The sequence below is a fragment of the Protopterus annectens genome, chromosome 9.part0, assembly GCF_019279795.1.
Source record: "Protopterus annectens isolate FY-2018-M chromosome 9.part0, PAN1.0, whole genome shotgun sequence".
Classification (NCBI taxonomy): domain Eukaryota; kingdom Metazoa; phylum Chordata; order Ceratodontiformes; family Protopteridae; genus Protopterus; species Protopterus annectens.
The window spans coordinates 1,176,586,107-1,176,612,086 of record NC_056743.1 but is presented as its reverse complement, the minus strand read 5'-3'; the positions used below and the strand labels follow the sequence as shown (position 1 = coordinate 1,176,612,086).

The following is a 25,980-nucleotide window of genomic DNA, read 5'->3' as shown; positions in this document are numbered from 1 at the left end:
CCAGTTGTCCTTCTCTAGGAAGGGCAGAATTGACTGAAGTGTGACCATTCGGAATCTTGTCTTTCTCACAGACTTGTTGAGTCTGCTGAGATCCAATATTGGTCTCCAGTCTCCCGTCTTTTTGGGGACCAAAAAGAACCTTGAGTAGATTCCGGGCTCTGAATGGTCTGTTGTAACTGGCTGAATGGCTCTTTTTTTGTAGAAGTTTTAATACTTCTAACTCTGCAATTTCCCTTAGACCGGGTGGTACATCTGGAAGGGAATTTGAATGAGAGAAAGGACTTTCCTCGAAAGGAATTTTGTAACCCTCGGATATGATCGACTGTACCCATCTGTCTTGAGTGAGGGAACGCCAGGCTTCTGGGTACAGCGATAGTCTTCCCCCGACTGCCTCCAAGGATGGACAGTCGGGCAACATCTCAGGGATGCTGAAAGGGCTTGTCAGAGAGAGGCTCTCTGCTTCCCTGGTTTTGTGGACCCCCTCTGCCTCTAGAGCGGTGTCTGTTATTGTTACCCCCTCTGCCTCTAGGGGTAAACTGACCACGTGTATCCGGTGCGACTCCTTGGGATTTGCGGAACCACATTTTGCCACCCTTCTGTCCTTTAGGGTAAGGTCTAGAAGGGGTGGAAAAACGGACCCCTACGGCAGAAAGAGTCTTGCCGTCCTGCTCACACCTGGTCAATGTATCCTTCACTTGAGGGCCAAACAAAGCTGACCCATCAAAGGGAGAGTTTGTGAAGGACGCCTTAAAGGGATCTGCAAAATTACACAGCCGTATCCAGGCTTGGCGTCTAAGAGCCACACCTGCACCTGCGGCCCTCCATGGCATCAGCAGGGACACCTTTCGTAAGGAATTGCTTATCCGAAGGGGCAGTAATAAATTTAGACGGCCTCCTAGGAACTGGTTCTACAGAGTCAGGAGCAGCCCAAGCCTTTCGAGCAATAACCTGCATAAGGGGGTCGAAAGGCAGAGACACCCAGGAGGTGGAGGGCCGAGATCCAAACGCCTCTAGGTATACCGACTCATCCTCAGAGGGATTATTGGAGGTCCAGTTTCCCCTCTGTTTAAGGAGTTCTAGGATGTCTGAAAAGGAGACATCCTCAGAGGGGGATCTTGGGGATCCCTCCGACTCATCTAAGTCGGTATCTGAAGTGATAGACTCAGGGGAGTCTATGTGTTTCCTCTTACAAGTCCTCTTGCGTGGAGGATCCCCTGACTGATCAGGAGAATCCTCGGAAGAGGGGGTTCTTCCAAGTGGGGAAACCTGAGGCGGAGGATCTCTGAGTCCGGGAGCAAGAGAGATGGCAGAGATATCGACAGGCAGAGATATCGACAGGCACCGTAGAGGGAGGAGCTAAGGGAACAGACTGCTGGCTGAGTCCAGTGGCCAGCACACTCTTCATCACCTCGAACGCTCCCCCTAGGGAGGTCCGAGAGAACCCGTTCCAAAGAAACCGGAACTCCAGGGCCCACCGAAAGGGAAGGCTCCGAGGCAGATGTCGGAGCCGAGCTCACCAAGGCTGAGGCTCCAAGGGGAAGAGTGGGGTCGGACAAGGGTCCGATGCCACTCACCCCCTCGGAGGAGACCAGGGAAGCCCGACCACCGAATCCCTCTAAGGAAGGTCTCGAAGAGGAGATAAGAGTAGATGCTGAGGGAGCAGAAGGGGGGGTATCTGCCCCTCAGCCATACCAGAAACTATTCCCGAAGACTCCAGCTCCAAACTCTGAGGTAGAGTCGAAGGAGGAACTGCAATAGGGTGTGTACTAATAGTCGTCTGTTGAGACGGACTATGTAGCATCTGGGCCAGTGCCTGTGATTTCAATAATCTACTGACCACCCTCTCTAAATCATGGTCAGAAAGCCTGGATGACCTAGATGATCGGCTCCGATGGCTCCGTTCGAGAGGAGAGGTGAGGCCGAGCCGAGTATCGGTTCCAAGGAAGGGGACCTGGACCTCTTCCTCGAAGGAACCATCGGAGCCGACGAAACCATCGATGCAGTCGGAGCCGAGGACTTTCGCACCGACAGAAGGTCGATGCATCGGCTCCGCCGGAGCCGATACAGACATAAAAGTAAGAGTGTCGGAGCTGGTCGGCGCCGACACCGAAGCCTGAGCCACATGGTGGTGGGAACCAGTCGGAGCCGACACCGATGTGACTGAACCAGTATCGGCACCGATAGCCATCAATGCCGAAGGTTTATGCTAACCAGGATCGGCGCCAGCCGGAGCCGATCTCGACTCAGAAAGAGTCGGAACCGAGGCCGCAGGCTTAGACACAGAAGCCTGGGCCTTGGAAGACTTGGAAGTCTTGCTCGGAGCCGACTTAGCCGGAGAGCCCTCCGGTTTAAGAAGACCCCTTAAAATTAATTTGTTTCTCCTCTCCTGCAGGACTCTCTGGCTAAAGGAATGACAAATCGCACAGGAGTCCTGCAGGTGGAGAGGTCCCAGGCAGTATAAGAAGTGTGACCGTCTGTCAGAGACATCTTCTGACAGCACGAGTCACACTTCTTAAAGCCTGAGACCCTTTCCTTGGACATGGTTGCAGAAAACACACACAACACAGACCCAAAGAATAAGTTATCCCAAAAAAAATATAGATAACTAACCTCTCACACACACACACACACACACACACACACACACACACACACACACACACACACACCCTAACAAGGGGGGGGGGGGGATGGGAGGGGAGAAGGCCTGACTAAAAAAATTAAGGAGTGAGGGAAATTTTAGTAAGAAAAGGGCTTAATATAAACTAAAAACGTTAAAAATAAAATTTAAAGTGAAAAAGGGGCAAATATAGTATTATATAAAACACCTGCCAGGAGCTGGCAAAAGGAGGACCTCATCAGCGAAGCGGCAAACGAGATAGTACAGTTTTGTACCTACCATAAATGTAGATGTCCGAACTGGATAGCATCTGCAGTCATAACAACTGGGTTGTCCTGTCGTCAGGCAGCCCTTCAGTCGGCCGGATTCCAAAGTCCGGGTCCGGCTTCGGCTGATGTCGCACTTCTCCCGACGTCATCTCTGTTGGTCTTCGGGTATAAAGGCATCAGCCGATGCCATTTTCCTCAGTGTTTCTTGCCCCAGATGCCAGTAGCCCTCTTGAAGGCTAAAAATTTTGGATAAATGCCAATGTTTCCAAAAAGATAGTGGTAAACACAAAAAATAAGCATGTATGTACATATATACAACAAATACACCATAAAAGACTCCCCCCCACCAGCTAGCTATTAGGAGGGTAAACACCCTAGGAGTACCACAGAGGGGAAGGAGGGAGGGTAATCCTGACTGCAGATGCTATCCAGTTCGGACATCTACATTTATGGTAGGTACAAAACTGTACTATGTCCTTCATGGATGCATCTGCAGTCATAACAACTGGGTAGAATACCATAGCCAACTAGGGGAGGAGGAAGAAACTAGATTATGGTGTGTTTAGGATCCCTTGCAGTACAGCAGTGGCAAACCCTGCTCGGGATCTGGAATATAGAGGCAGATTATAATGCTTGGCAAATGTATGCACGGAGGTCCAAGTAGCCGCCTCAATAATGTCTTTGGTTGCCACTCCTCATAAAAAGGCTGTGGTAGTGGCTGTTGCCCTTGTAGAATGAGGTCTTATGTTCTGTGGAATTGGTTTTCCATGGAAGGAGTAACAGAACCGTATGCAATTTCCTATCCATTTGGAGATTGTCTGTTTGGAAATAGCTTTTCCTTCCCTTCCTGTTGCATAGGTTACAAAAAGCTGATCAGTTTTTCTGCTACTTTTTGTTCTGTCCAGGTAGTAGCGTAGCTGTCTGTGTACATCCAAGGTATGCAGTATTCTTTCCCCTCTGTTTTGTGGGTTGGGAAAGAAGGTAGGTAGGTGGATTGCCTGGTTTAAAGACACTCTGGATACCACCTTAGGCATAAATGTAGGATTAGTCCTCATGGACACTCTATCTTGATGGAAGATTAGGAAGGGTTGTACTGCCATTAGGGCCTGGAGTTCAGAAACCCTCCTGGCTGAGGTTATTGCCAGTAGGAAAGCAGTTTTCCACGACAGATGCTGTAGGTCTGCTGTTGCTGCTGGCTCAAAGGGTGATAGTGTCAACTTTTCTAGCACAAAGTTCAAGTCCCAAGCTGGTAATGGTGGTTTCCTTGGAGGTTTTACATTCTTGATTCCTCTGAGGAACTGTCTGAGTAATGGGTGTGAAAAAACAGGTGGATCAAAGCTGTATTCTGCTGATATAGCTGATGCATGTATCTTGATGGAGGAGTAGGACAGGCCTGAATGTAGAAGTTCTGCCAGATACTCCAGAATGTTAGGCATATCTATGTTTGACACATCTTTTCCTCTTTCAGTACTCCAAATGACAAACCTTTTCCATTTTCCTGCATAGTTCCTTCTTGTTGAAGGTCTGCGGGCTTCAAGAATAATGTCTTTAACTCTTTGGGAAAGTTCTGGATTAGCTGCTGCTATGTGATGTTCCATGCAGTCAGTTGCAACGTTTTTAGGTTTGGATGCATGATGCTGTAGTTGTTCTGAGTTAACATCAAAGGCATCAGGGTATTGGCCACATATTGTTCTGAGACATGCTCCTGAGCAGTGGGTACCACAGTGTTGTCTTGGCCAGTTTGGAGCTATTAGGATTATCCTTGGATGTTCTTCCTTGATTTTTAGTAATACCTTGTGTATCAAGGGAAGAGGTGGGAATGCATATGCTGTTAGGCCTTTCCAGCTGAAGGAGAGCGAATCCACTTTCCATGCTAGTGGGTGGAATGTCCTTGTGCAGAACTTTTGAGCTGGTGATTGAGAAGGGAAGCAAATAGATCTATCTGAGGCATTCCCCATTTCTTTGAGATGGTCTTGAAGATGTCCGGATGTAGCATCCATTCGTGGGCATCCGATGTGGTTCTGCTTAGTATGTCTGCTAGAGTATTTTCTTTTCCGGTACAAATATTGCCTGTATCTGGATGTTGTAGCTGAGTGCCAGGTTCCACAGCTCCAAAGTCATTCTGCATAGGGGTATGAATGAGTGCCTCCCTGTTTGTTGATGTACCACATGACTGTGGTGTTGTCTGTCCTTATCATCAACTGGCCCTCTTTGAGAAATGGTCTGAAGTTTTGGATTGCCAGTTTTACTGCCAGCATTTCTTTTAGGTTGATGTGCAGGTGAAGTTGATCCTGCGTCCACAATCCTTGCACGCATTTGTCCAGCATGTGGGCCCCCCATCCTAGGTCTGAAGCGTCTGTTGTGATGGTCTGGCTTGCTTGACATCTGCGAAAGGGTAGCCCTGGGTTTGACTGGCATGCTTGAGCCCACCATAGGAACTCCTGTTTTAAGCATGGAATTAGTGGAATTTCTGTTTCTAGGCTGTGCCTGTGTTGGGACCATAAATTCTTTAGGTACTACTGTAGTTTTCTCATATGTAGTCTGGCAAGTGGGACCAAGATTATGCATGATGCCATGAAGCCCAAGGCCTGCAGTACTTTTCTTGCTGTTAACTTGTTCTGTTTTGTTAGTGCCAAGAAGTAAAGAGGGAGTTCTCTGTTTTTCTGCAGTTAGGAAAGCCATTTGTTTTACTGTGTCCAATTCTGCGCCCAAGAATGTCCTTGTCTGGGATGGTATCAGCCTTGATTTTTGTAAATTGACTGTGTATCCCAGTGCTTGTAGCAAGTAAATGACCCTTTGTAAATCTGTTGTCAACTTGCTTTTGTTGTCCCCTTGTAGCAGGCAGTCGTCCAGGTATGGGTAAATTTGAATTCCCTGTAGTCTGCAGTGGGCGATTACTGATGCCAGGCATTTTGTGAATACTCTGGGCGCAGTAGATAAGCCAAAGGGCAATGCTGAGAATTGATAATGCTCTGATCCTGCAAGAAATCTGAGGTATCTTCTGCAGATTGGTCGAATGGGGACGTGCAGGTATGCCTCCTTGAGATCTAGAGTTACCAGCCAACACTCCTTGCCCAGCATGGGAAGAAGTTGCTGTAGGGTCAGCATTTTGAATTTTGGGACAATGATGTATGTATTTAAGGTGGACAGGTCGAGAATAGGTCTCCAACTTTTTCCTTTCTTGGAACTAGGAATAGTCTGAGTAGAATCCTTTCCTTGTTCTGTTGTTGGCACTCTTTCCACAGCTCTCATGTTTGCTAACTGCATTATCTGTTGTAGAGCCTCTGTTTTTGATTTGGAGGTAGATTTGGCATTCCTCTTTTGACTGGTAAAGTGTGGAAGTGGAACCGGTAACCTTGATCTATGGTTTGTAAAGTCCACTTGTCTTTTGTGATATAGTGCCAGTTCTTTGAAAATAAGGTTAATTTGCCGCCTAATGGAGCTGCTATTTGTTCCCTGGTAGGCGGTTTTAGAGTTAAGTCACTGTGGCTGTGTTGTTGTAGTGGCAGTGGTTGTGTCTGTGCCTCTGTTGTTACCTTGCCACTGTCGTCCTCTGTAGGCACCTCCTCTGGATTGGTTTCTGCCTCTGGAACGTCTATTCCTGCCCCTTTGGGATCTTGTGGAGTCAGGAAAGGACCAATTTTGGCAGGCCAGTTCCTGCTAAACCTTGGGGTTGGACCTGCAAGAAATCTTTAACCGTTTGAACAGATTTTGCCTTTTCTTCCATTTTCTTCATTACCTGCTGGGCAGGTGTACCAAACAAGCTGGTCTTATCCATAGGAGCATCTAATAACTTGGCTTTAACATGATCCGGTAAAGCTTGTTCCTTTAGCCATGCATGCCTTCTTATCACTGTGCCAGTCATGGCTGATCTAAATGAAGCCTCCAGTGCATCATAGCCACATTTTAAGGAATGGTTACTAACCTGTTGTATGTTATTTACCATTTCTAATACATATTTCTTATCAATTGATTCATCAGAGGATAGCTTTTTGTTAACTGATCAAGCATAAACTCTTGGTATTGTATCATGTGAAACTGACAGTTTAAAGCTCTAGCTGAGAGAGTAGCTGAAGTGTAAACCTTTTGCCCCATCTGTCTAAAGACCTGGCTTCCCTTTCAGAAGGAATAGGGTTTTAGCTGTGGTCGCTACTGCCTTGGGACCCTGGGATATAGTTTGGGGTCTGCAAGTGGGGCCTTGTAAAGGTGGTGATGAGTGTCTGGTACCCTGTAAAATCTGTCTGGTTTGGCAGGGGCTGGAGGTAAAGAATCTGGTGCAGAGCAGACATCATTGAAGGCATCATCCACTACAGAGAGCACAGGAGGTATAGCTAAGGGCCTGTGTTGTGGAAGGTGCAGAAAGGTTCTAAGTCTTTTCTGGAGTCTGAGAAATCCTGCTGCTGCCATTGGAACTGCTCTCGCATGGCATGTAAGGTTTCCCCAAAGGAAAATTCTTCTGGTGGGGAGGCAGCTGGAATGGATTCTTCAGCATCTGAGTCTTCAAAATTGGAGAAAGGAGCCTCTGGCTGGTCTGTTATGTCTGATTCATCAGCAGAATCATCAGAGGACACAGGCTCGGTGGGCTCTGCCCTAGGTCTCTTCTCTGGGGGCTGAGAGGCCCTGTCTGGGTGAGATTGAGATCCCCTAATTAATGAAATTAAATCTTCTGCCAGGGTAAGCATTTGTGAACTAGAAGAGGGCCGTGTTGTAGGGGTTTAGCAGGCACTGTTCTAGTAGTTTTGGCTGCTTTGGCCCTGGCAAAGGCCTTAATGGACATGGCTGCTGGAGGCCTAGCAGCACCACGTGCTGGGGTAGACACATCCAAGGGAATGGTGTCTGATAAGTCAGTGGCAACCACAGTAGTGGATAAAATTTCTGAGGCCGATTCAAGAGAAGTAGCAGGGGCCTCAGTGGTAGTGATAGATTCTGCTGTATTTTGATCAGCTTTCGGTTTCGCCAAACCGAGACACTCGTTTGCTTAACCATGGTTTCGGCGAAACCGCGGATCATGAGTGTCGGTCTTTATCTTTGCGTTTTTTAGCAGTTTGGGTAGTCGGAGGATCCGACGGCATAATATACGCAAAATCAGAACCGAAAAACTGTTCAGCAAACTCCGACCGACGCCTAAGCGTTCGTCGGTTGAAAGAAGCACAGGCGAACAGGCTGCTACGCCGTGGGCTGGGCCTAAACAAGGCAGACAGTAAGAGTGGAAATCCTTATGAGGTATTTGTTTCCCACAGGTTAAACAATTATTAACTTTTTCTGACATCGGCTGAGGCAAGAAAGAGTCCCCAACGGGGTACTTAGCTTTAGAAGTCTTGTAGTATTCGGTAGAAGTAATCTCTGGATCCGACCGACCGGCACTTGCGAACAGCTTCTGCTTCGCCGCGGCAAGAAAGACTGAGGAAAATGGCGTCGGCTGATGCCTTTATACCCGAAGACCAACAGAGATGATGTCGGGAGAAGTGCGACATCAGCCGAAGCCGGACCCGGACTTTGGAATCCGGCCGACTGAAGGGCTGCCTGACGACAGGACAACCCAGTTGTTATGACTGCAGATGCATCCATGAAGGACATCTGGGTACTTACCGCCTTGCATCATGGGATATGGGGCTGCCTCGAGCTGGTAAAAGTGACTCTCGAGCTTAGCAAGTGCCGAGTCGGAGCCGAGGATCGGCTCCGAACCCATCAAGCAAGAATGAAGGCGAGATTGACAACTTAACATCAGAATTTTAGACAAAATAAGAGATTACAATCTTCTACTGAATCAACAAGCATATCAGAGCAAATGACAAAGCATTATGGTGAAAAGCAGAGGTAAATTCAAAAATACTGTAATGAAAACAAAGTTATGCATGAAAAAGGCAGGGAAGATGCATCATCCTAAGTTAGTGGGAATTATTAACTTGGCATACTCAAAAGTTCAGCAATTTGTCTAGGAGTACCAAAATGCAGAAATCATAAGTACTGCAGTTTGAATGCTGTTGAACTGAAAGATAGAGGACTAGTGTCTGAGTAGGTGGCTCAGCTGCTGGAAGGGAAAGGTGGGAATTGAGACACTTATTCCGGCTCACCCATCCTGGAGGGAGAAGAAATGGCGGATTTCTGGTGGCCGACTGCTCCCATGCAAGAGGAGGCTTACACTATAATGAGGGCCATAACCAGATGTGATGTGGGCTTACTGCTACCAAGAGGTAAAGACAGTCCTCGGGATACATATTTGGGAGCATTTGTACGTATATCTAAGGTGGGGGTATGAGGCACCTGCAATGATGCAGAAATTCAAGCTAGTCACTGGCTGGGAAGAATAGGTCTTAAATAGAAATGTGTCTATAGCCTCTGCCCTCAGAGATGGAGCACTGCAAGGGGAAAAATGGTGTTGATTAGTTTAGTTCCCCAGCATGGCGAAAGTTGAGAAATAACCAGTAATCAGATGACCTCCAGGAGTGCAAAGCCAGGCTATAACAATGGCAATGTCCACCTACAGTAGTTAGAAATATAAGGCATTGTCAGTGGCACAAATTCATTCATGGTGATCTGCATAACAACCCCCTCTAGTCAACTCTCACTTGTCTGCAGAGCATCCCTTCATCTAAGAACAAATAGGCTCATGACCTGTGGGAGAAGGGCCTGATGACAGACATGTTAGGAAAAAAGCACTTAAGAGGGAAAAAAAAGAATAATACCCTCTCAGCTTATGATTAAGAAGCTATAAGGCAAGGTGACAGTTTGCAGGTAAAGTTGCAAACAACATGAAATACTTAAAAGTGCACGCCATCAAAAGGCTTAGTTACCAAAAACTGCAGCAGTCCACAATTATTGTAGATCTCTTCTAATTAGGACAAGATTACTATGGTGCATAGTAACAGTATGGTGCATAACAATGAGTAACAATAGAGTGCATGGGATCATGCTACCCCAAACAGAACCAAGACGCTATCCTCCAAAAAATGGAAGCCAATCTGGTGGTCCCCTACCATAAACAAACTGTACAACAGAAGGAAGAAACTGTTGCAAAAGAGAGTAAAATCCCATGAGTGGAGGAGCTCCCTGGTCAGCCTCAGTAAGAAGCTGAGATCCCTTATAAGATCCTCCAAAGCTAGCTAGGAAAACAAAATCGCCACTAATTCCAAGGACAACCACAAAGCATTCTATAGCTATGTCAAGAATTCTCGATGGCAACACCCAGATCTGCTCTGAGTTACAGCACAAAGGCACGAAAATTACAGAACCAACTGATATTGCCAACATCCTGGCAGATAGGTTCAGTGCTAACTTTACCCCCCACTCACCCCCTAAAGGGCCCATATCTATACAAGAAGAATGCAGAGTTCCTGTAATCACAACTACGCAGGTAAAAGCTGCACTCTCTAAAGCCAAAAACACAGCATCCATGGGACCGGACAACATCCCAGGCTGCGTTTTACACGAACTTCAGAACGAACCGTCTCCCCACTTAAGCACCATGTTCAATAATAGCCTCGCATCAGGCTTTGTACCCACTGAATGGCACACAGCAACAGTTATCCCACTCCACAAAGGGTGGGCCACCACTGATCCAAGGAACTATCGACCTATTAGCCTGACGAGCCTGGTCTGCAAGGCCATGGAACACATCATCATGGAACTCATAAACAAAGACATTGGTAACCTCCAAACTCTGGATCCCACCCAGTTCGGGTTTGTGAAAGGCAGATCATGCCTCCTGAACCTGATCGACTTCTTTGAGGCAGTCACCAAAGCCGTAGATGAAGGTAAGGTAGTTCACACAGCCTATCTTGACCTCGCCAAGGCTTTCGACACCATCCCCCATTCTGGAATTACAGCTAAAATCACTAAACCAGGTATAAATCCCTACGTCACAAAATGGGTTGCCAAATGGCTCACTGACAAAACCCACACTGTAAAAGTTGCAGACTCCAAATCTGACCTCAAAGCAGTGACAAGTGGAGTACTACAGGGTTCAGTCCTGGGACATCTCATGTTTGGTATCTACTTCTCTGAAGTACAGGCTAACACAGAAGGCCTCTGGCTAATGAAGTCTGCAGATGACTGCAAACTAGGAGCCATAGTCAAGTCCCCAAATGATGTGGACATCCTACAGAAGGGCCTCACTGAGACAGATGCCTGGTGTCAGAGCCATGGCCTCAAGCTCAATGCCAAACAGTGCAGTGTCATCCCCTTTGGTAAAAACTCTGTACACATGAACTACCACACAGACAGCAATCTACTTAACACCGAATGCGTGATAAGAGACCTTGTGACCCAGGTGGACAGTAGTCTCTCCTTTGATAGTCACATTGCCACAGTAGTCAGGAAGTCCTTCTACATGGCACACCTAATCATAAAAGGGTTCTCATCCAGGAAAAAAAAGAGGTCATTGTTCCCCTCTACTCGACACTCAGACCCATTATAGAGTACAATTCCCCTTTTGGAATGCATCTCATAAGACATCTGCAGCAGCTGGAAAGGCCACAGAAGTACCTCACAAAGAGGATTACTGGCCTCAAACAAATGTCCTACACTGACTGCCTCAAAAACTCCAGCTTTACTCGGTAGCATATCGCTTACTCCAAGGTGATCTCTGCCTAACATATAAAGCTATGTCAAACCCAGAGTTGTTGGACATGCTACACCTAAAGAAATCACAATCCCTCCGAGCTACACCCTCTAGGGACCTAAACCTCGTCACCACAATAAACAAGACATGCTGGATGGATAGATTCCTGTCCCAGAGACTTCCCATACTCTGGAACAGGCTACCCATCTATGTCAAGCAAAGTTCTTCATTAGCACTTTTCTTGATGAGTGGATGGGAAATAGGAAATACACCCCGGGGATCACTTCTGTGTCTCTGCTCGACAGTGGCACAGGAAAATAACTTTCTTGGGTGACGTAAGCCAGGGAACCTTGTTGGCTAGGCTTACGTAGGCCCTTGGGACGATAGCCTAGTACCTACCTATGAACCTATGGATTAAATTAAAAGAACTACTAAAATATCTCAAAATAATGTCACACCTTCAACAACTCTATCACAAAAGTACAAATGCATGGAAAGAAAAAAAAATTACCACGATTTTCTGAACAGATGATCGCCTGCGAACACCATGCTCCTTCTTCATGTCTGGCATCTGTTTTGCATTAGGGGATGACTTCAGTCTAGTACCTGGTCTCACTGTTTTAGAAGCAACAGATGTGGTCTTAATGGGGGCTCTCTCTCTGGTTGTACTGCTTGTTGCAGACACAACATTAACTGGGATGCTTTTCCCCTTCACTTTAGTAGAAGCTTCCCCAGAGCTTTTCGCAGTCTAGAAGAGAAAGAAACAAAGCAACAGAGTTTAAAGATACAAGCAACTGTTTCAGAGAGATGCGTCACAGAAGAAAAATATAAAAACAATGGGCACAGATGAGACTAAATATTTCAAAGATGATACAAGGAACTGCAGCCTTTTCCCCTCTCTTACCAAAATTATGTGATGTTTCAAATGAATCTTGCAGCATACAGCGAATGACAGAAAAATTACCATTGGCAAGATGCTATTCAACCACTCCAACAAGCATGTGGAACTTCAACTTATAAATGGCTTGCTATAGTCATAACATTCTTGCAATACTTTTAAAAGGCTACCCATTGTTGAAGGCTAAATGCAAGGGATAACCCAAGTCTGTATGTTGTGAGAAACAAATAAGGGAAAAAAATATATAAAGTATACAGAGGAATATGCACATAAATGATGGTAACACTGTGCATCGGTTACCTTGTTTCAATTATTCTGATGCCCACAGTAGAGCTTTCATTTTCTAAAACAAAAGATAAATAAATGATTCTTAACAGAAATAAAAATTTTATCAGGTACTCATCATAATGTTTGATGGCTTAGTGCATCCCTTACAACAGATTTACATTTTACAACTTGCCTAACTGCAGGAATCCATTAGGTGTCAGATTTGTCATCACTCCCATCGGGCATATCCTCAAGGATATCAAGCTAACTATATTGATGGTTAAAATAGAAGGCTGCCTGGATGCACTCAGTTCTTTCCACATCAAGTCATCTATTTCCTTAGCTACTAAAGAGAGTTTATTTGAAAGACCAGGCATGTAAAATACATTCTTTGAGACTATTACTACTCCACCAGACTTAAGACTGTGAGCCCACTGCAAAAACACTTCTGAAAATCCAGCATTCATCCATTTATTTATTTATTTAGATTTTCTTAACCTTGTTAGTCCTACTGGGCTCAAGCCTGTTTTCTGTGGGAATCCAAAGGAGAAATCTCCCAAAGTAAATTAAAGTGTCATGTTCTCTGCCTTATTCTGGGATTCTTACAGGGCAACAGTTCCTAACAGTTACTAAAAGGCACCTAGGAGGAGAAAAAAACAGAAGAACATGAAAAGCAGAACTATGGATTAAGACACCTTGCTGTAAAGCCCTCGTTAAGTAGACTTTGCTTGTGGAAATCACACACCCTATTCTATGCAGCTTCTGCATAATCCCAATTGACTGTTTAGTCAGATATATTAGCATTATTAATGCTTCTCATTTGTCCTAATTCCTTTTTATACACTGATGTGCAGAGAGCCAATAAGCACATATGCACTTAAACTCTGGTGTTAATGTTCTTTGCCAGTCATGGCAACTGCTGAATGCCCTGTCTAGGACAGCTCTTAACTTCCACCAGAGAATATCAATGATGCAAGGAGACCCCCCCAATCCCACCCAGTGAAGAGCAGCATGTTATCAGTTATGCAACGCTTCTCCTTACTGGTCAACTTTTTAACACCCAAGCTACTAATAAAACTTGGTAATTCTTAAAGATCCTTCCTGTATCAATTGGCTAATTCAGAGTTTGCAATATCTTAAAGACCAAAGCTGAAGTCTCAGCAGTACAGCTTTGACGGCAAGTTTGTAAGAAAGGACACACTGACCATCTCAGTTCTTGTAGGGTAAACTTTAGTTTCCTCTGTTAAAGAAGTATTACTTCCATAAAGACTATGAAAGTACAATTGTGAAAGAAATTAACATGGACACCATTTAGGGATGCCCATGCCACTTTAAATCCTTCTTGCCCAGGAAACCTGCATGATGTACACCCAGCCTGCCTATTCTTGAGCATGTTCCTAAAGATCCTAACCAGGCAGAAACATATCTAGACATTATTTGGGACAAAGACACAAAGAGATCCACTAGATCTATCCATACCTGAGGCCCTAAGAGGGAAAGTGGGAGAAGGGATACATGCATAAGGAAAGGATTCCCCAAACCCTTCCCCAGGATGTCCAAGGAAGAAAATAAAGGATGGTGTCATGGAAGCAGTGCGTTAACATCTTATCAAAATTTACTATTATTGGAAGTTCTTACATGATACACATGGTCATTGTTATAGTCCATACTAATGGGATGATTCCCACAGCTCTCAAAGCAGAGGGAGGTGAAGAACTGGGTGAGTTGCAACAAGCCACACAGAATGGCTGTAGCAAGACCAGGCTTTGCACTGAAAGCAATATCAGCACTACAGTGCTCACAGAAAGTATGGACTGAAGACCAGATGGTGGTCTCCAGAGCAGAATGAAAAAGTACCCACTCTAAGAAACGCTACTGTGGCTACAACCCCCCTAGTGTTGGGGATTATCAGAGTCCCTTCAAATATTTTTGCTATGAAAGAACAATAGAATGCAATACTACAGGCCCACCACACAGAAATTGTAGGAAACTTGCTTCCCCTTCTTCCTGAATGAAAAGGGTGCAAACAGTTGATATGACACTCCTGGTTTTATCTAAATAATCACAGTTGTTCAAACACATCTAATAAGTGCAAGATTCTTTCTCCCTTGTTCGACAGGTTAGGAAAGAAACAGGCAAACAGTTTGAATAATGGAGAACTCAGTCACTACTATAAATATAAGAAAGTAACTGGTTCCAAGAATGACACTATCCTTATGAGAAACTACAAAAGATCCATCTGCACATTGGTACCTACAGTTCTGAAATATTTCTAGCTGAGGTGATAATAGGCAGTAGTTTCCAGGCCAGATATTTAAGACAGGGATGAGGCAAACAGGTTAAAAATTAAGCTGCCTCAGCTATTCCATGACAATTCAAGCCCCATAGAGAAATAATATTCTTTTTAGGTAGTCCCAAGTGTAGAATCCTATCAGGAAAGCATCTGGCAAACCACAAGAAAGCAATGGGGAATCCACAGGTATACGGGATGAAATGGATGAAAGATATACCTCTGCAGAGGTATAGGTCAGACCTGACCTAATCAGCTTGGCAAGGTGTTACAAAATCAGGGGTAATGAAACTATTGTAGCGCATACAAAAAAAATACATCCTTACTATAGAAGTCAATCAGTGGAAGTTAGAAAAGACTTGCAAGACAGACTGGAATAGCAATATACAAACTGAATAATAGGGGGACATGTACATGGCTGTAAATTATGTAACAAAATCTACAAGATGTAGAATTTTTTTCTTGAAAGTGTCTGCATAAGTATTTTTACACCCATTCAGACTTTTAAGAATTGTTCCTCAAGTAAATAAGCAAACGTTGGAAGTATGATGAAGAAAAAGGTAACTGGAAACACTTTTTGGAAGTGTAATGAGTTGGCAGATTTAAAAAAAAAATCACCTGAAGTGTACTCTGTCAACAATGGAGGAGCAATCCATTCCAGTGGCATACTATAAAGCCCCGATTACAGCCCAGTTGACCCAACATTTGATTAGTGGTTTGGGCTACTATGGCAGCAGCATCAGGAAAGGGATAGGCATGCCCATCCAAGGTGGAAGGGTGCTCACTGACATGCTCCCTAAGAGGAGGTGTGGTCCAAAGAGGGGAATTGCCTCAGATGTAATTCATGAGTGTGGGGGGTGGGAAAAGGGAGCCAGTAGGTCATATTTAAAAAAAAAAAAAAAAATCCAACTCCTCCCTTGGGTGGAAGCAGACACAAATTGAGCCACCAGGACACATTCAGGACCCACAAATGGTCCCACTGAAAAAAAAAAATGGAGCAAGTACAAGGGGTTGGAGAGTGGCGGGAAGAGCCAGCATGGACATTTGGTACTGAAGCTGGATCAGTAAAAATGAGGTCTAAGGGGATGAAACAAAAAAAATAATATCTAGGGGTAGACAGCTGAAACTAAGGAAAACAAGAAGTTATGTACTCACCATAACGTTCAATGTATGTAGTCCATCTTGCCTCACATTCTTACCCGTGGGTTCGGAGACGAATGTCGGCTCCGACTCTGCCATACTTTTTTAGCTCAAAGTCTTTATTGGCTGGGCTAAGATGGTATCCCATGCTGCACTGCTCTCTATCCCCATATCTAGTTTGCTGCGAGCATCAGCACTCATTCTCCATGCATAACATCCAAGGAAAGGAAAAACAAACCAAGAATGAAGGGAGCTCTGAAACCAGACCTAACCTCCAGATCCTCCAGGATGGGGGAAGGAGGGGGGGTAAAGTAAGAGTGTGAGGCGAGATGGACTACATACATCGAACGTTATGGTGAGTACACAACTTCTTGATGTTATGTAGTCCAATCTCACCTACATTCTTACACGTGGGACAGTGTCCCAGCACCTAAATCCTGGGAGGCTCAGTGGAAAATACTCCTGAGCACTGTGGAACCAAAGGAAGATCTGCCCCTAGATACCACATCTAACGTGTAATGAGTAACAAAGGTGTGAGGAGATGCCCAAGTAGCCGCAGCACAAATATAATCCACAGACAATCTGGCCTGAAAAGCTGTAGATGTAGATACAGACAGAGTAGAGTGAGCCTTCACCCAGAATGGTAAATCTTTTCCCCCTGAGGTATAAATGAAAGAAATACAACTGGAAATCCACTTGGACAACGTGACTTTGGAAACAGGAGACACAATTCTGTTTTCCAAAAATGAAACAACTGATCAGATTTTCTGAGGTCTTTCGTTCTGTGCAAATAAAAACATAATTGTTTGTGCACATCCAATTGATTAAATTTGAATTCTGCCTTTTTTGAGAACTGGGGAAAAAAACACTGGCAATTCAATAGATTGATTAAGGTTACTAACTGATGCTACTTTGGTAAGAAAGGAGGGGTTTGGTCCGAGAGAAACCCTGTCCTTATGAAAAATCAAATAAGGGGGTTTGATTGATAAAGCTTGAAGCTCAGAAACGCGTCTGGCTGATGTGATGGCTACCAAAAAGACAGTCTTCCAAGTTAAGAATTTTAAATTGCAAGTGGCTGCAGGCTCAAAGGGGGGTAAAGTAAGACCTTGTAGAACAAAGTTTAAGTCCCAAGGCATAACCGGTTCCGATACTGGAGGACAAAGTAAAAAAGTGCCCTTCAGGAAAGCCTTACAGAGTATGTGCCATCAGACTAGGTTCGTCTGCAACATGAAAGGTAGAAATCGCCACCAACTGGACTTTAAATGGTTGCGGCCGCTAAACCCTGGTTAAAGAGCATAGACAAGAACTCCAATACAGACGAAATTGGAGCTGTGTAAGGGTTAATTTTTTTGCATGCGCCATGATTGAACACCTCTTCCATTTGCTGTAATAAATCTTCCTGGGAGAGGGCTTATGAGAGGAAGATAAAATATGAACCACCTCCGCCAAAAATTGATGAAGCCCAACTAATGACGGAAGTGGAGTAGCCAGGCTGTCAAACGGAGGGTCCGAAGAGAGGGATGGAGCTGCCCTGACATGTGTCAGTAAGTCTGGTTGTGGGTCCAGAATCCAAGGAGCGCCCCATGAGACAGGGATGGAGAAAGGGGAACCAAATTTGACGAGGCCAGTGTGGGGCAATCAGAATCATTTTGCTTCCCAAGGATTGCGCTTTCTGAATAAACTTTGACAGCAAGGGGACCAGAGGGAAGGCATATAGTAGACCGGAGGGCCAATCGTGGACTAGAGCGCCCCTGGTTGACTCCCCCTGATGGGGGGGATCAGTGTGAAGTAGCTGCTGCATTTGGCATTGAGAGGGCTGGCAAAAAGGTCGCAGCAAGGCTGACCCCACCTGCGGAAGATCTGCTCCGCAACTTAACAGTTCGAGGACCACTCGTAAGGCATCAGAACAGCTCTGCTTAGCCTGTCTGCGATCACATTGGACTTCCCCGGAATGTGCGTTGCCACCAGAAAACGTTGGGAAGACACTGCCCACTGCCACACTCGCATGGCCTTTCGGCACATGGGATAAGACTTGGTTCCTCCCTGCTTCTTCAGATACCACACCACTGACATATTGTCTGAGTGGATTGCAATAGTCCCGAGAGGAAGAAAACTCTGAAGTGCTTGCAACGCTAGTAGCACAGCTCTCACCTCCAGAACATTAACATGCAGATGCATCTCGTGCTCTTGCCACGTGCCTTGGACTGTCCTGCCTAGATAATGCCTCCCACCCCATCTGGGAGGCATCCATGGTCACAACGGCAACTGGGGTCGCAGGAACGAAGGGCTTTCCCGTATTGAGGTTGTCTGTGCGAAGCCATCAACTGAGATCCTGTTTGCACCTGTCAGTGAGTGGAACAGGGTGAGAAAGTGGAAGACGTTGAAGTGACCACTGGGTGAAGAGTAGTCACTGAAAGGAGCCTCATATGTAACCTTGCCAGAGGGACTCACATAATCGTAGCTGCCATTGTCCCCAACAATTGGAGGACCCATCTTGCCTTCACAATTCTCAGAGGGAGCAAGGCGTAAACCTGTTGTTGTAGGACTCTGATTCTTTCCTGTAGTAGAAACGCCCGCATGAGGACGATGTCTAATTTGGCGTTTATAAAAGTGAAACGCTGTGAGGGCAACAAGGAAGATTTTTCCCAGTTCAATGTGATGCCCAACTGTTGATATAAGTTGATAGTAGCTTCCCTGGTCTGAACTAGTAGATGCCTGGTGGTGGCAATAAGGAGCCAGTCGTCCAGATACGGAAACACTTGGAATCCCTGACATCTCAAGTGAGGAGTCACCACTGCCATGCATTTGGTAAACACCCTGGGGGCTGTGGAGAGACCAAAGGGCAGGGCTCGAAACTGAAAGTGACTGGCTCCCAGCCGGAAGCGTAGGTGACTTCTGGATGCCCTGTCCATCTTTATGTGGTAGTAAGCATCCTTGAGGTCGATGGAGCACATCCACACTTCTTTTCCCAACAATGGGAGAATAGACTGCAATGTGACCATTCAGAATTTGGACTTTTGCACATGGGTGTTCAATTGGCTGAGATCCAATATGGGTCTCGGGTCCCCTGTCCTTTTCAGCACCAAAAAAGAATCTCGAGTAAGCCCCTAATCCAATCTGGTCTGAGGGGACATGTTGGATGGTTCCTTTTTTTAGCAGCTTTGAAACTTCTGAAGTTGCGTAATCCCTTTGACTGGGTGGAAGATCCGGGATTTTCTTGATTGTAGGGAGATTTGACAAGAAGGAAATGACTTATCCTCCTGAAATTATTCAAAGAACCCATTGGTCCTGGGTGATATCTTGCCAGGCCTCCGGGTATAATGAGATTCGACCCCCGTCTGGCTCCGGAAACACACAGTCGGGCATCCCATCAGGAGCGGCGGTAGGGAGAACCACAAAAGGAATCGCGGTCTCCCGAGTTGCGAGGGCCTCTTCTACCCCTAGGGCGAAGTCTCCCTGAATAACCACCCCCTCCCCTACCTCTGGAGGGGGGCTCACCTTGTGCACCGGGAAAAAACCTCTGTGATTTCTTGAACCACATTTTACCACCCCTCTGGGCCTTGGGATAAGGCCTAGAGGGAAGGGAAAAATGGACTCGTACGGCAGACAAAGTTTTTCCCTCATGCTTGCACCTAGTGAGAGTGTCTTCCACCTTGGTTCTGAACAAACAGTAACCATCAAACGGGGCGTCGGTGAATGAAGACTTGAAGGCCTCCGTGAAATGACAAAGGCGCATCCAAGCCTGCCTCCTAAGAGCAACTCCTGAACTTGCTGCCCTACTTGCTCCATCGGCCGCGTAAAAGATTAGTCTCATGGAGAAGTTTGCAATAGAATTGAGGGTAGACATCTGAGCGTTGACAGTTTGGGCCACCGCCTCAGAAACGTTACCCATGAGAATATCTCCAAGCTCCTTGAGGAGACCTCTCTGGAGCCGTGTAAAGTGTGATAAGTAATTTAGTGACCGTAAAGTAAAGGTCGCTGAAGAAAACGTACGCTTCCTGTACTGGTCCATAGTCCTAGACTCATTGTTAGGGAGATGGACGGTGGAAGAAGTCTCAGCTAATTCCTTCTGGGTGGCATCTGCCACCACCATGGCATCCACAGGGACTCCCTTGGATAGAAATTCCTCATCAGGAGGAGCAGACAAAAATTTATTGGGTCTCCTGGGGACTGGTTCCACAGAGTCAGGGGTTTCTCACATCCTTCGACAAACCAAATCCAGAAGCTCGAAGGGTGGACATACCCAGGAGGCGGAGGGCTGAGCATCAAAGGCCTTCAGGAAGACAGACTCCTCCTCGGAGGGGGCTTTGGATGGCCAGTCACCTCTTTGCTTCAAAACCTCTAGGATGTCAGAGAAAGAAACATCCTCAGAGGATGACTTAGGGGACCCCTCCAATTCCTCGAGGTCGTTGTCTGATGTGAGAGACTCATCCTGTGAATCTATGTGCTTCCTCTTGCATGTTTTCTTTCTGCATGGCTCCTTAGGCAAAAACTCTGAGGGGGCTCAGAAATATGGGGACCACTCGTGGGGGTACCCTGAGGCCTTGGGGCTTTGCTGTCCAGAGACAAATGCCGATCAGAGACCTGTACTTGTGTTCTAGGGAACAGAATGACCGACCCGTATGATGCCGCTGACGACCTGGCCAGCATGCTCCGCATGGCCTCGAAGGCTGGTCCTCCCGGATCTGAAGAATGACCAGAATCCAAAGCCAAGACAGGAGTCGGGCTTCCCGTGCCGAAGTGCCAAGAGGGAGACTAGGAGCAGAGACGTGTCCTGAAGCCTTTCCCTCAGGTCCGACCAAAGAATCCTGAGTCCTGAACCCTGTGGACGGCGCCGACGGGGTCGGAGCTGACGTCGGAACCGATAAGCCAGGAAGGGCTGTCGGAACAGACCTAGGGACATCACACGGAGCCAAGCACTCCGGCTCCAAAAGCTGAGATGCGCTCGAAGGAGGAAGTATTGATGCAGGTTGAGGGACCGGCTCCGGAACAGACGGGTCGGAGCCGAGAACAATTTTACCAGTACCGGTGACTGAAGAAGTCTCTGCACCACTCTATTGACGTCCACATCTAATAATGTCCTGGAATATTTGGAGGATAGAGATGGAGATAGAGACCTCCTCTCTGAAGGGGACCTGCGAGGAGGGGATACTGGCCTAATGCTAGGCGATCGGCTCCGAACAGGTTCCAAAAAGATTGGAGCCAAAGCAGGTTCCATAACCACTGACACTTCCTGCGGCCCAGAGGACAATGGAGCTGAGGATGTCGATGCAGACTTTGCTATTTTCTCCGGTGGCTCCGAGGAGACTGATGGAGCCAGAGATCACTTTTTTGTTTTTGAAAATTTTACCTTAGAGCTGGAAGCACTCTGCAGACCCTCTTCGAAGGAGGGTTTCAGAAGTCCCTTCAAAATAAATTTGTTCTTCCTTTCCTGAAGAACACGCGTACTAAATGCATGACAGAAACTGCACGATTCCTGGAGATGAATCGCTCCCAGACAGTACACACAAACAGTGTGTCCATCGGTAATGGACATTTTATAACTGCACTTAAGAGCACTTCTTGAAGCCCGAGGGCTTATGCTCCTTAGTATCTTTGGACATGGTTAATCAACCACAAGTAACTAACAGAAAAATCTACCAATGGTCAAACAGTCACAAGGCGGGAACAAGCCAACAACAGACAGAACACCACAAAGATCTCCAAGTCAAACGATCCTCAGACACAAATACAAGGAGGGGGATGAATAATTCCTCTAATTTAAATGGTTTTAGTCCACGGGAAACTTTTAGCACACAAGGAAAGCAAGGGGACAAACTAGGTCCTCTAACCGAAACGGGCCTAGCCTGTTGGAAACAGCTAGTGGGATACCACAGAATAAACAATCAAGAAAAACACAACTTTTCCACAATACAGACAAGAACACACACAATAGCTATTAAAATAGCTTTTTTGCAAAAAACTTCTCTGATACAAGAAGAAAAAGGGTACTTAGCCACAGCCAAGACCGAGAACACGACCGAGCTACACGAGCGGCAAATGAGATCTGGAGATAGAGAGCAGTGCAGCATGGGATACCATCTTAGCCCAGCCAACAGAAAGACTTTGAGCTTAAAAAGTATGGCCGAGTCAGAGCCGACATTCAGCTCTGAACCCACGGGTAAGAATGTAGGCGAGATTGGACTACATAGCATCGAAAGTTAAGTACTCTCCATAATGATAGATCTGTGGTTTCCATCTCAGTCTGGCTCAACCTTTGGGGCTTTGGATTTCACTCAAAATTGGACACCAGCTGATTCTAAAGCCTTAAGCTCATCTTAGTTATGCCTCCCTTACTTGTAAATTCCTGCTCTTGCATCAACTCCCCAGACTGAGTTTGCCTCATGACACAAAAGATAAATCAAGCAACATATCTGACTAGTCCTCACTTCTTTCAAACATACAAAGAAAACACCTAAGGGAAATGTGAAACTCTAGGTGAGCAGAACGAAAGAACCAATTCTGTCCAGTCATCACAGAGGGAAGACTTGCCAAATCAACAAGAAGGTTGGGGGCAGAAGGGCAAGAAAGTTGAACTAGACAGAGATGGACAACACAGATCTATTGTTATGGCGAGTACACAACTTTCGATTCTGATGTTGTCTGCTCCATCTGGATTCAACTTGTGGGACAGAGTCCCCAGCTGTAACAATTCCTCAGGAAAAACTAAGAAACACATCAGAACCAAAATAAGCCATGGATCTGGACTGAATGTCTGGCTTTTAGTGCGACACAAAAGTATGATGGCCCAATCAAGTAGCAGTGGCACACGCATCATCTACAGGTACTCTAGAAAGAAAATGTGTAGAAGTACCTATAGCCCTTGAAGAACGAACTTTAGGCTTTTGCAGAAGAGTATGGCCTTTCAGAGAAAATGCAAACAAGACAGTCACTTGGATACCATCACTTCAGACACAGGTGAGCCCAGACTAGATTTTAAAAAGGAGACAAAACAATGACTAGATTTTCTGAAAGATTTGGTATGGTCAAAATAAACACTTCATTACCTATGCACATCTCAACTATGCAATAAAGTATTTGCCTTTGTTAGAGAAATCGGGGAAAACACAGGAAGATGAATGGAGCTGTTAAGGTTATTCTCAAAAGCTACCTTGCGTAAAAAGGAAGAGTGCATATGAAGAGAAAAAAGAAGTTATGTACTCACCATAACATTCCATCTGAGTAGTTATACTTAATTTTTCTACAACCTGTGTGTGTACGGATCCGTATCGGATCCGAGGCGGCAACTTTTTTCTAGCATCTGCTCCAAGCTCCGAGCTACTCCCCTTACCCATAATACCCTACCATCTCTTATCTTCCCTCACATCGAGTTTGCTGCAACTAACAATATCTACGCAACTCAACCCAATAACTAACCTGAAAACAGGATAAGGTCCGGGGGATGGACGGAGGGAATGTTGCAGAAAAATGAAGTATAACTACTCAGATAGAACGTTATAGGTGAGATCATAACTTCTTTATCTGAAGTAGTTAACTTCATTTTATCAGCAACCTGTGGGACAGAGTCCCCATCTACTCCGATCCTGGGAGGCCCTTATGGAAGGATATTCCTGAGCACCGCAGAGCCAAAGGATGCTCTACCCCTCGAAATCAGATTCAATTTGTAATGGGAAATAAAGGTATGTGAAATGGCCCATGTCGCTGCTGCGCAAATATAGTCCAAAGGTACCCTGGACCAAAAGGCAGCAGAAGTCGCCATGGACCTGGTAGAGTGAGCCTTAACTATACCAGGAGGTGATAAACCTTTTGCTTTGTAAGCATGTGAAATGCAAAGAGTGATCCATCTGGCTAAAGAAACTTTAGAAATAGCTTTTCCCATAAATGCTTTGGAAAAAGAAACAAACAATTGGTCAGTCTTGCAGAAAGACTTCGTTCTATGAAGATAAAAACAAAGTTGTCTATGAACATCCAACAAATGGAGTTTGTATTCACCTTTATTTTGAAAGCTGGGAAAGAAAATAGGCAGATTAATGGACTGGTTTATGTGTGCTTCAGATGCCACTTTAGGTTAAGAAGGAAGGGTTAGTACGGAGGGAAACCCTATCCTTATGGAAGACCATATACAGAGGCACAGCAGACAGAGCTTGAAGCTCAGAAACTCTCCTAGCCGAAGTGATGGCGACTAGGAAAGAGGTCTTCCAGGACAAAAATTTTAAGTCCATCGAAGCTGCTGGTTCAAAAGGAATGGCTACCAATGCCTGTAAAACAAAAGTAAGGTCCCAAGGAGGTACAGAATCCTTGACAGGGGGCCGTAGTAGAAAAGTACCTTTAAGAAAAGCCTTACACAGCCTAGAGGAGGCTAAGGCCATGTTGTCTTCACCAACTTGAAAACTGGAAATGGCTGCCAATTGTACTTTCACTGTGGAGGAACTAGCTCCTTGCTGAAAGATATCAGACGGGAAGTCCAACACCGCTGGAACAGGAGCTGTAAAGGGATCTATTTCTCTCTGTGAAGCCCAAATGGAAAAGCGCTTCCATTTACTGCAATACAGTTTTCTAGTGAGTCTTTAAGAGAGGCCACTAGAATCGATTTAACCTGGGATGAAAGACCGGGAGTCCTGGCGATTAACAGAACTGGAGCAACCAAGCTATTAGCTTGAGGCTGCCCAGATCAAGTGGACGTGTCCTCAGATGGCAAATTAGATCCGGGCAGGGATCCAGAACCCACGGGGGAGCTAATAGAGGAGAACAAAGGAATGGGAACCAAACCTGACGAGGCCAGAATGGGACAATAAGGATCACTTTGCACCGTAGTCGGCAAGCTTTCTGAAGAAACTTCGGAATGAGACGTAAAGGTGGATAAGCATACAGAAGCCTGGGGGGGCTAAACATGGACTAGAGCATCTCTGGGGAATTCCCCTGGTGAGGGAATCAGAGAGAAGAACTCGCTGCACTTCGCGTTGGAAGGAGATGCGAAGAGATCCCATGCCAGGAAAATCTCCTCCGCTGCGGACTGTTTCAGAGACCACTCGTAAGGCATCAGAATGGCCCGGCTCAATCTGTCCGCTAAAATGTTGGAGCGTCCCAGGATGTGCGTTGCTATCAGACACCGACCGGTGGAGATCGCCCATTCCCACACTCTCATGGCCTCGCGAAATAGATGGTAGGATCTGGTTCCGCCCTGCTTATTGATATACCAGACGACCGACATGTTGTCTGACTGAATTGCAATCAATCCGAGAGGGAGGACTGTGTGAAAGGCTTCCAATGCTAAAAGCGCTGCCCTCATCTCTAGAACATTTATGTGCAAATCTGTCTCTGTCTGGGACCACGTGCCTCGGACTGTCCTTCCCAAACAGTGTCCCCCCACCCGAATTGGGAGGCGTCCGTGGTCGCTGTGGTTTGGACTGAGGGTGACGCAAATGGGCATCCTGTTGATATCTCCAGTGAAGTTAACCACCAAAGAAGAGATGTCCTGCAGACGTGACCAATCTTGATCGGACATTCCATAGGTAGGTCTAGCCAGGACCACTGGACAGCCAGAGTCCATTGAGGAACCCGCATGTGAAGGCGTGCATACGGGAGAATAGATATGGCAGCAGCTATGGAGCCCAGAGCCCAGAAAACCTTGCTCGCATTTGAAGATTGAGAGTTCGCTATCTGAGCTATGTGGCCCCTGAGATGTAGAATCCTGTCTGGAGTTAGGAATACCTTCATCTGCAAAGTGTCTAACCGTGCCCCAATGAAGTCCAGAAACCGAATGAAATAACCTCAGGCTAGACACAAGTGATACTTGCTGTACACAGCGAAGAGCCAGTCGTCCATGTAAGGAAACACCTGAATACCCTGAAGCCTCAGGTGGGCCGCTACAACTGCCATTATCTTGGTGAACACCCCAGCCAAGGGTGGGCCTGTGAAGTGAGGCCCAAAGGGGCC

General features: G+C 46.0%; 1 protein-coding gene across 4 annotated transcripts in view; it reads right to left on the bottom strand.

The window, feature by feature from the left end:
• Window positions 1-25,980, bottom strand: part of CENPQ (centromere protein Q) — a 1,051,590-nt gene that overhangs the window by 765,686 nt on the left and 259,924 nt on the right. For all 4 annotated transcript variants that reach the window (XM_044084066.1, XM_044084063.1, XM_044084064.1 and 1 more), the window contains exon 3: window positions 11,961-12,197. In XM_044084066.1, the coding sequence (XP_043940001.1) occupies window positions 11,961-12,197 (237 nt within the window). The remainder of the gene's footprint in view (window positions 1-11,960; window positions 12,198-25,980) is intronic.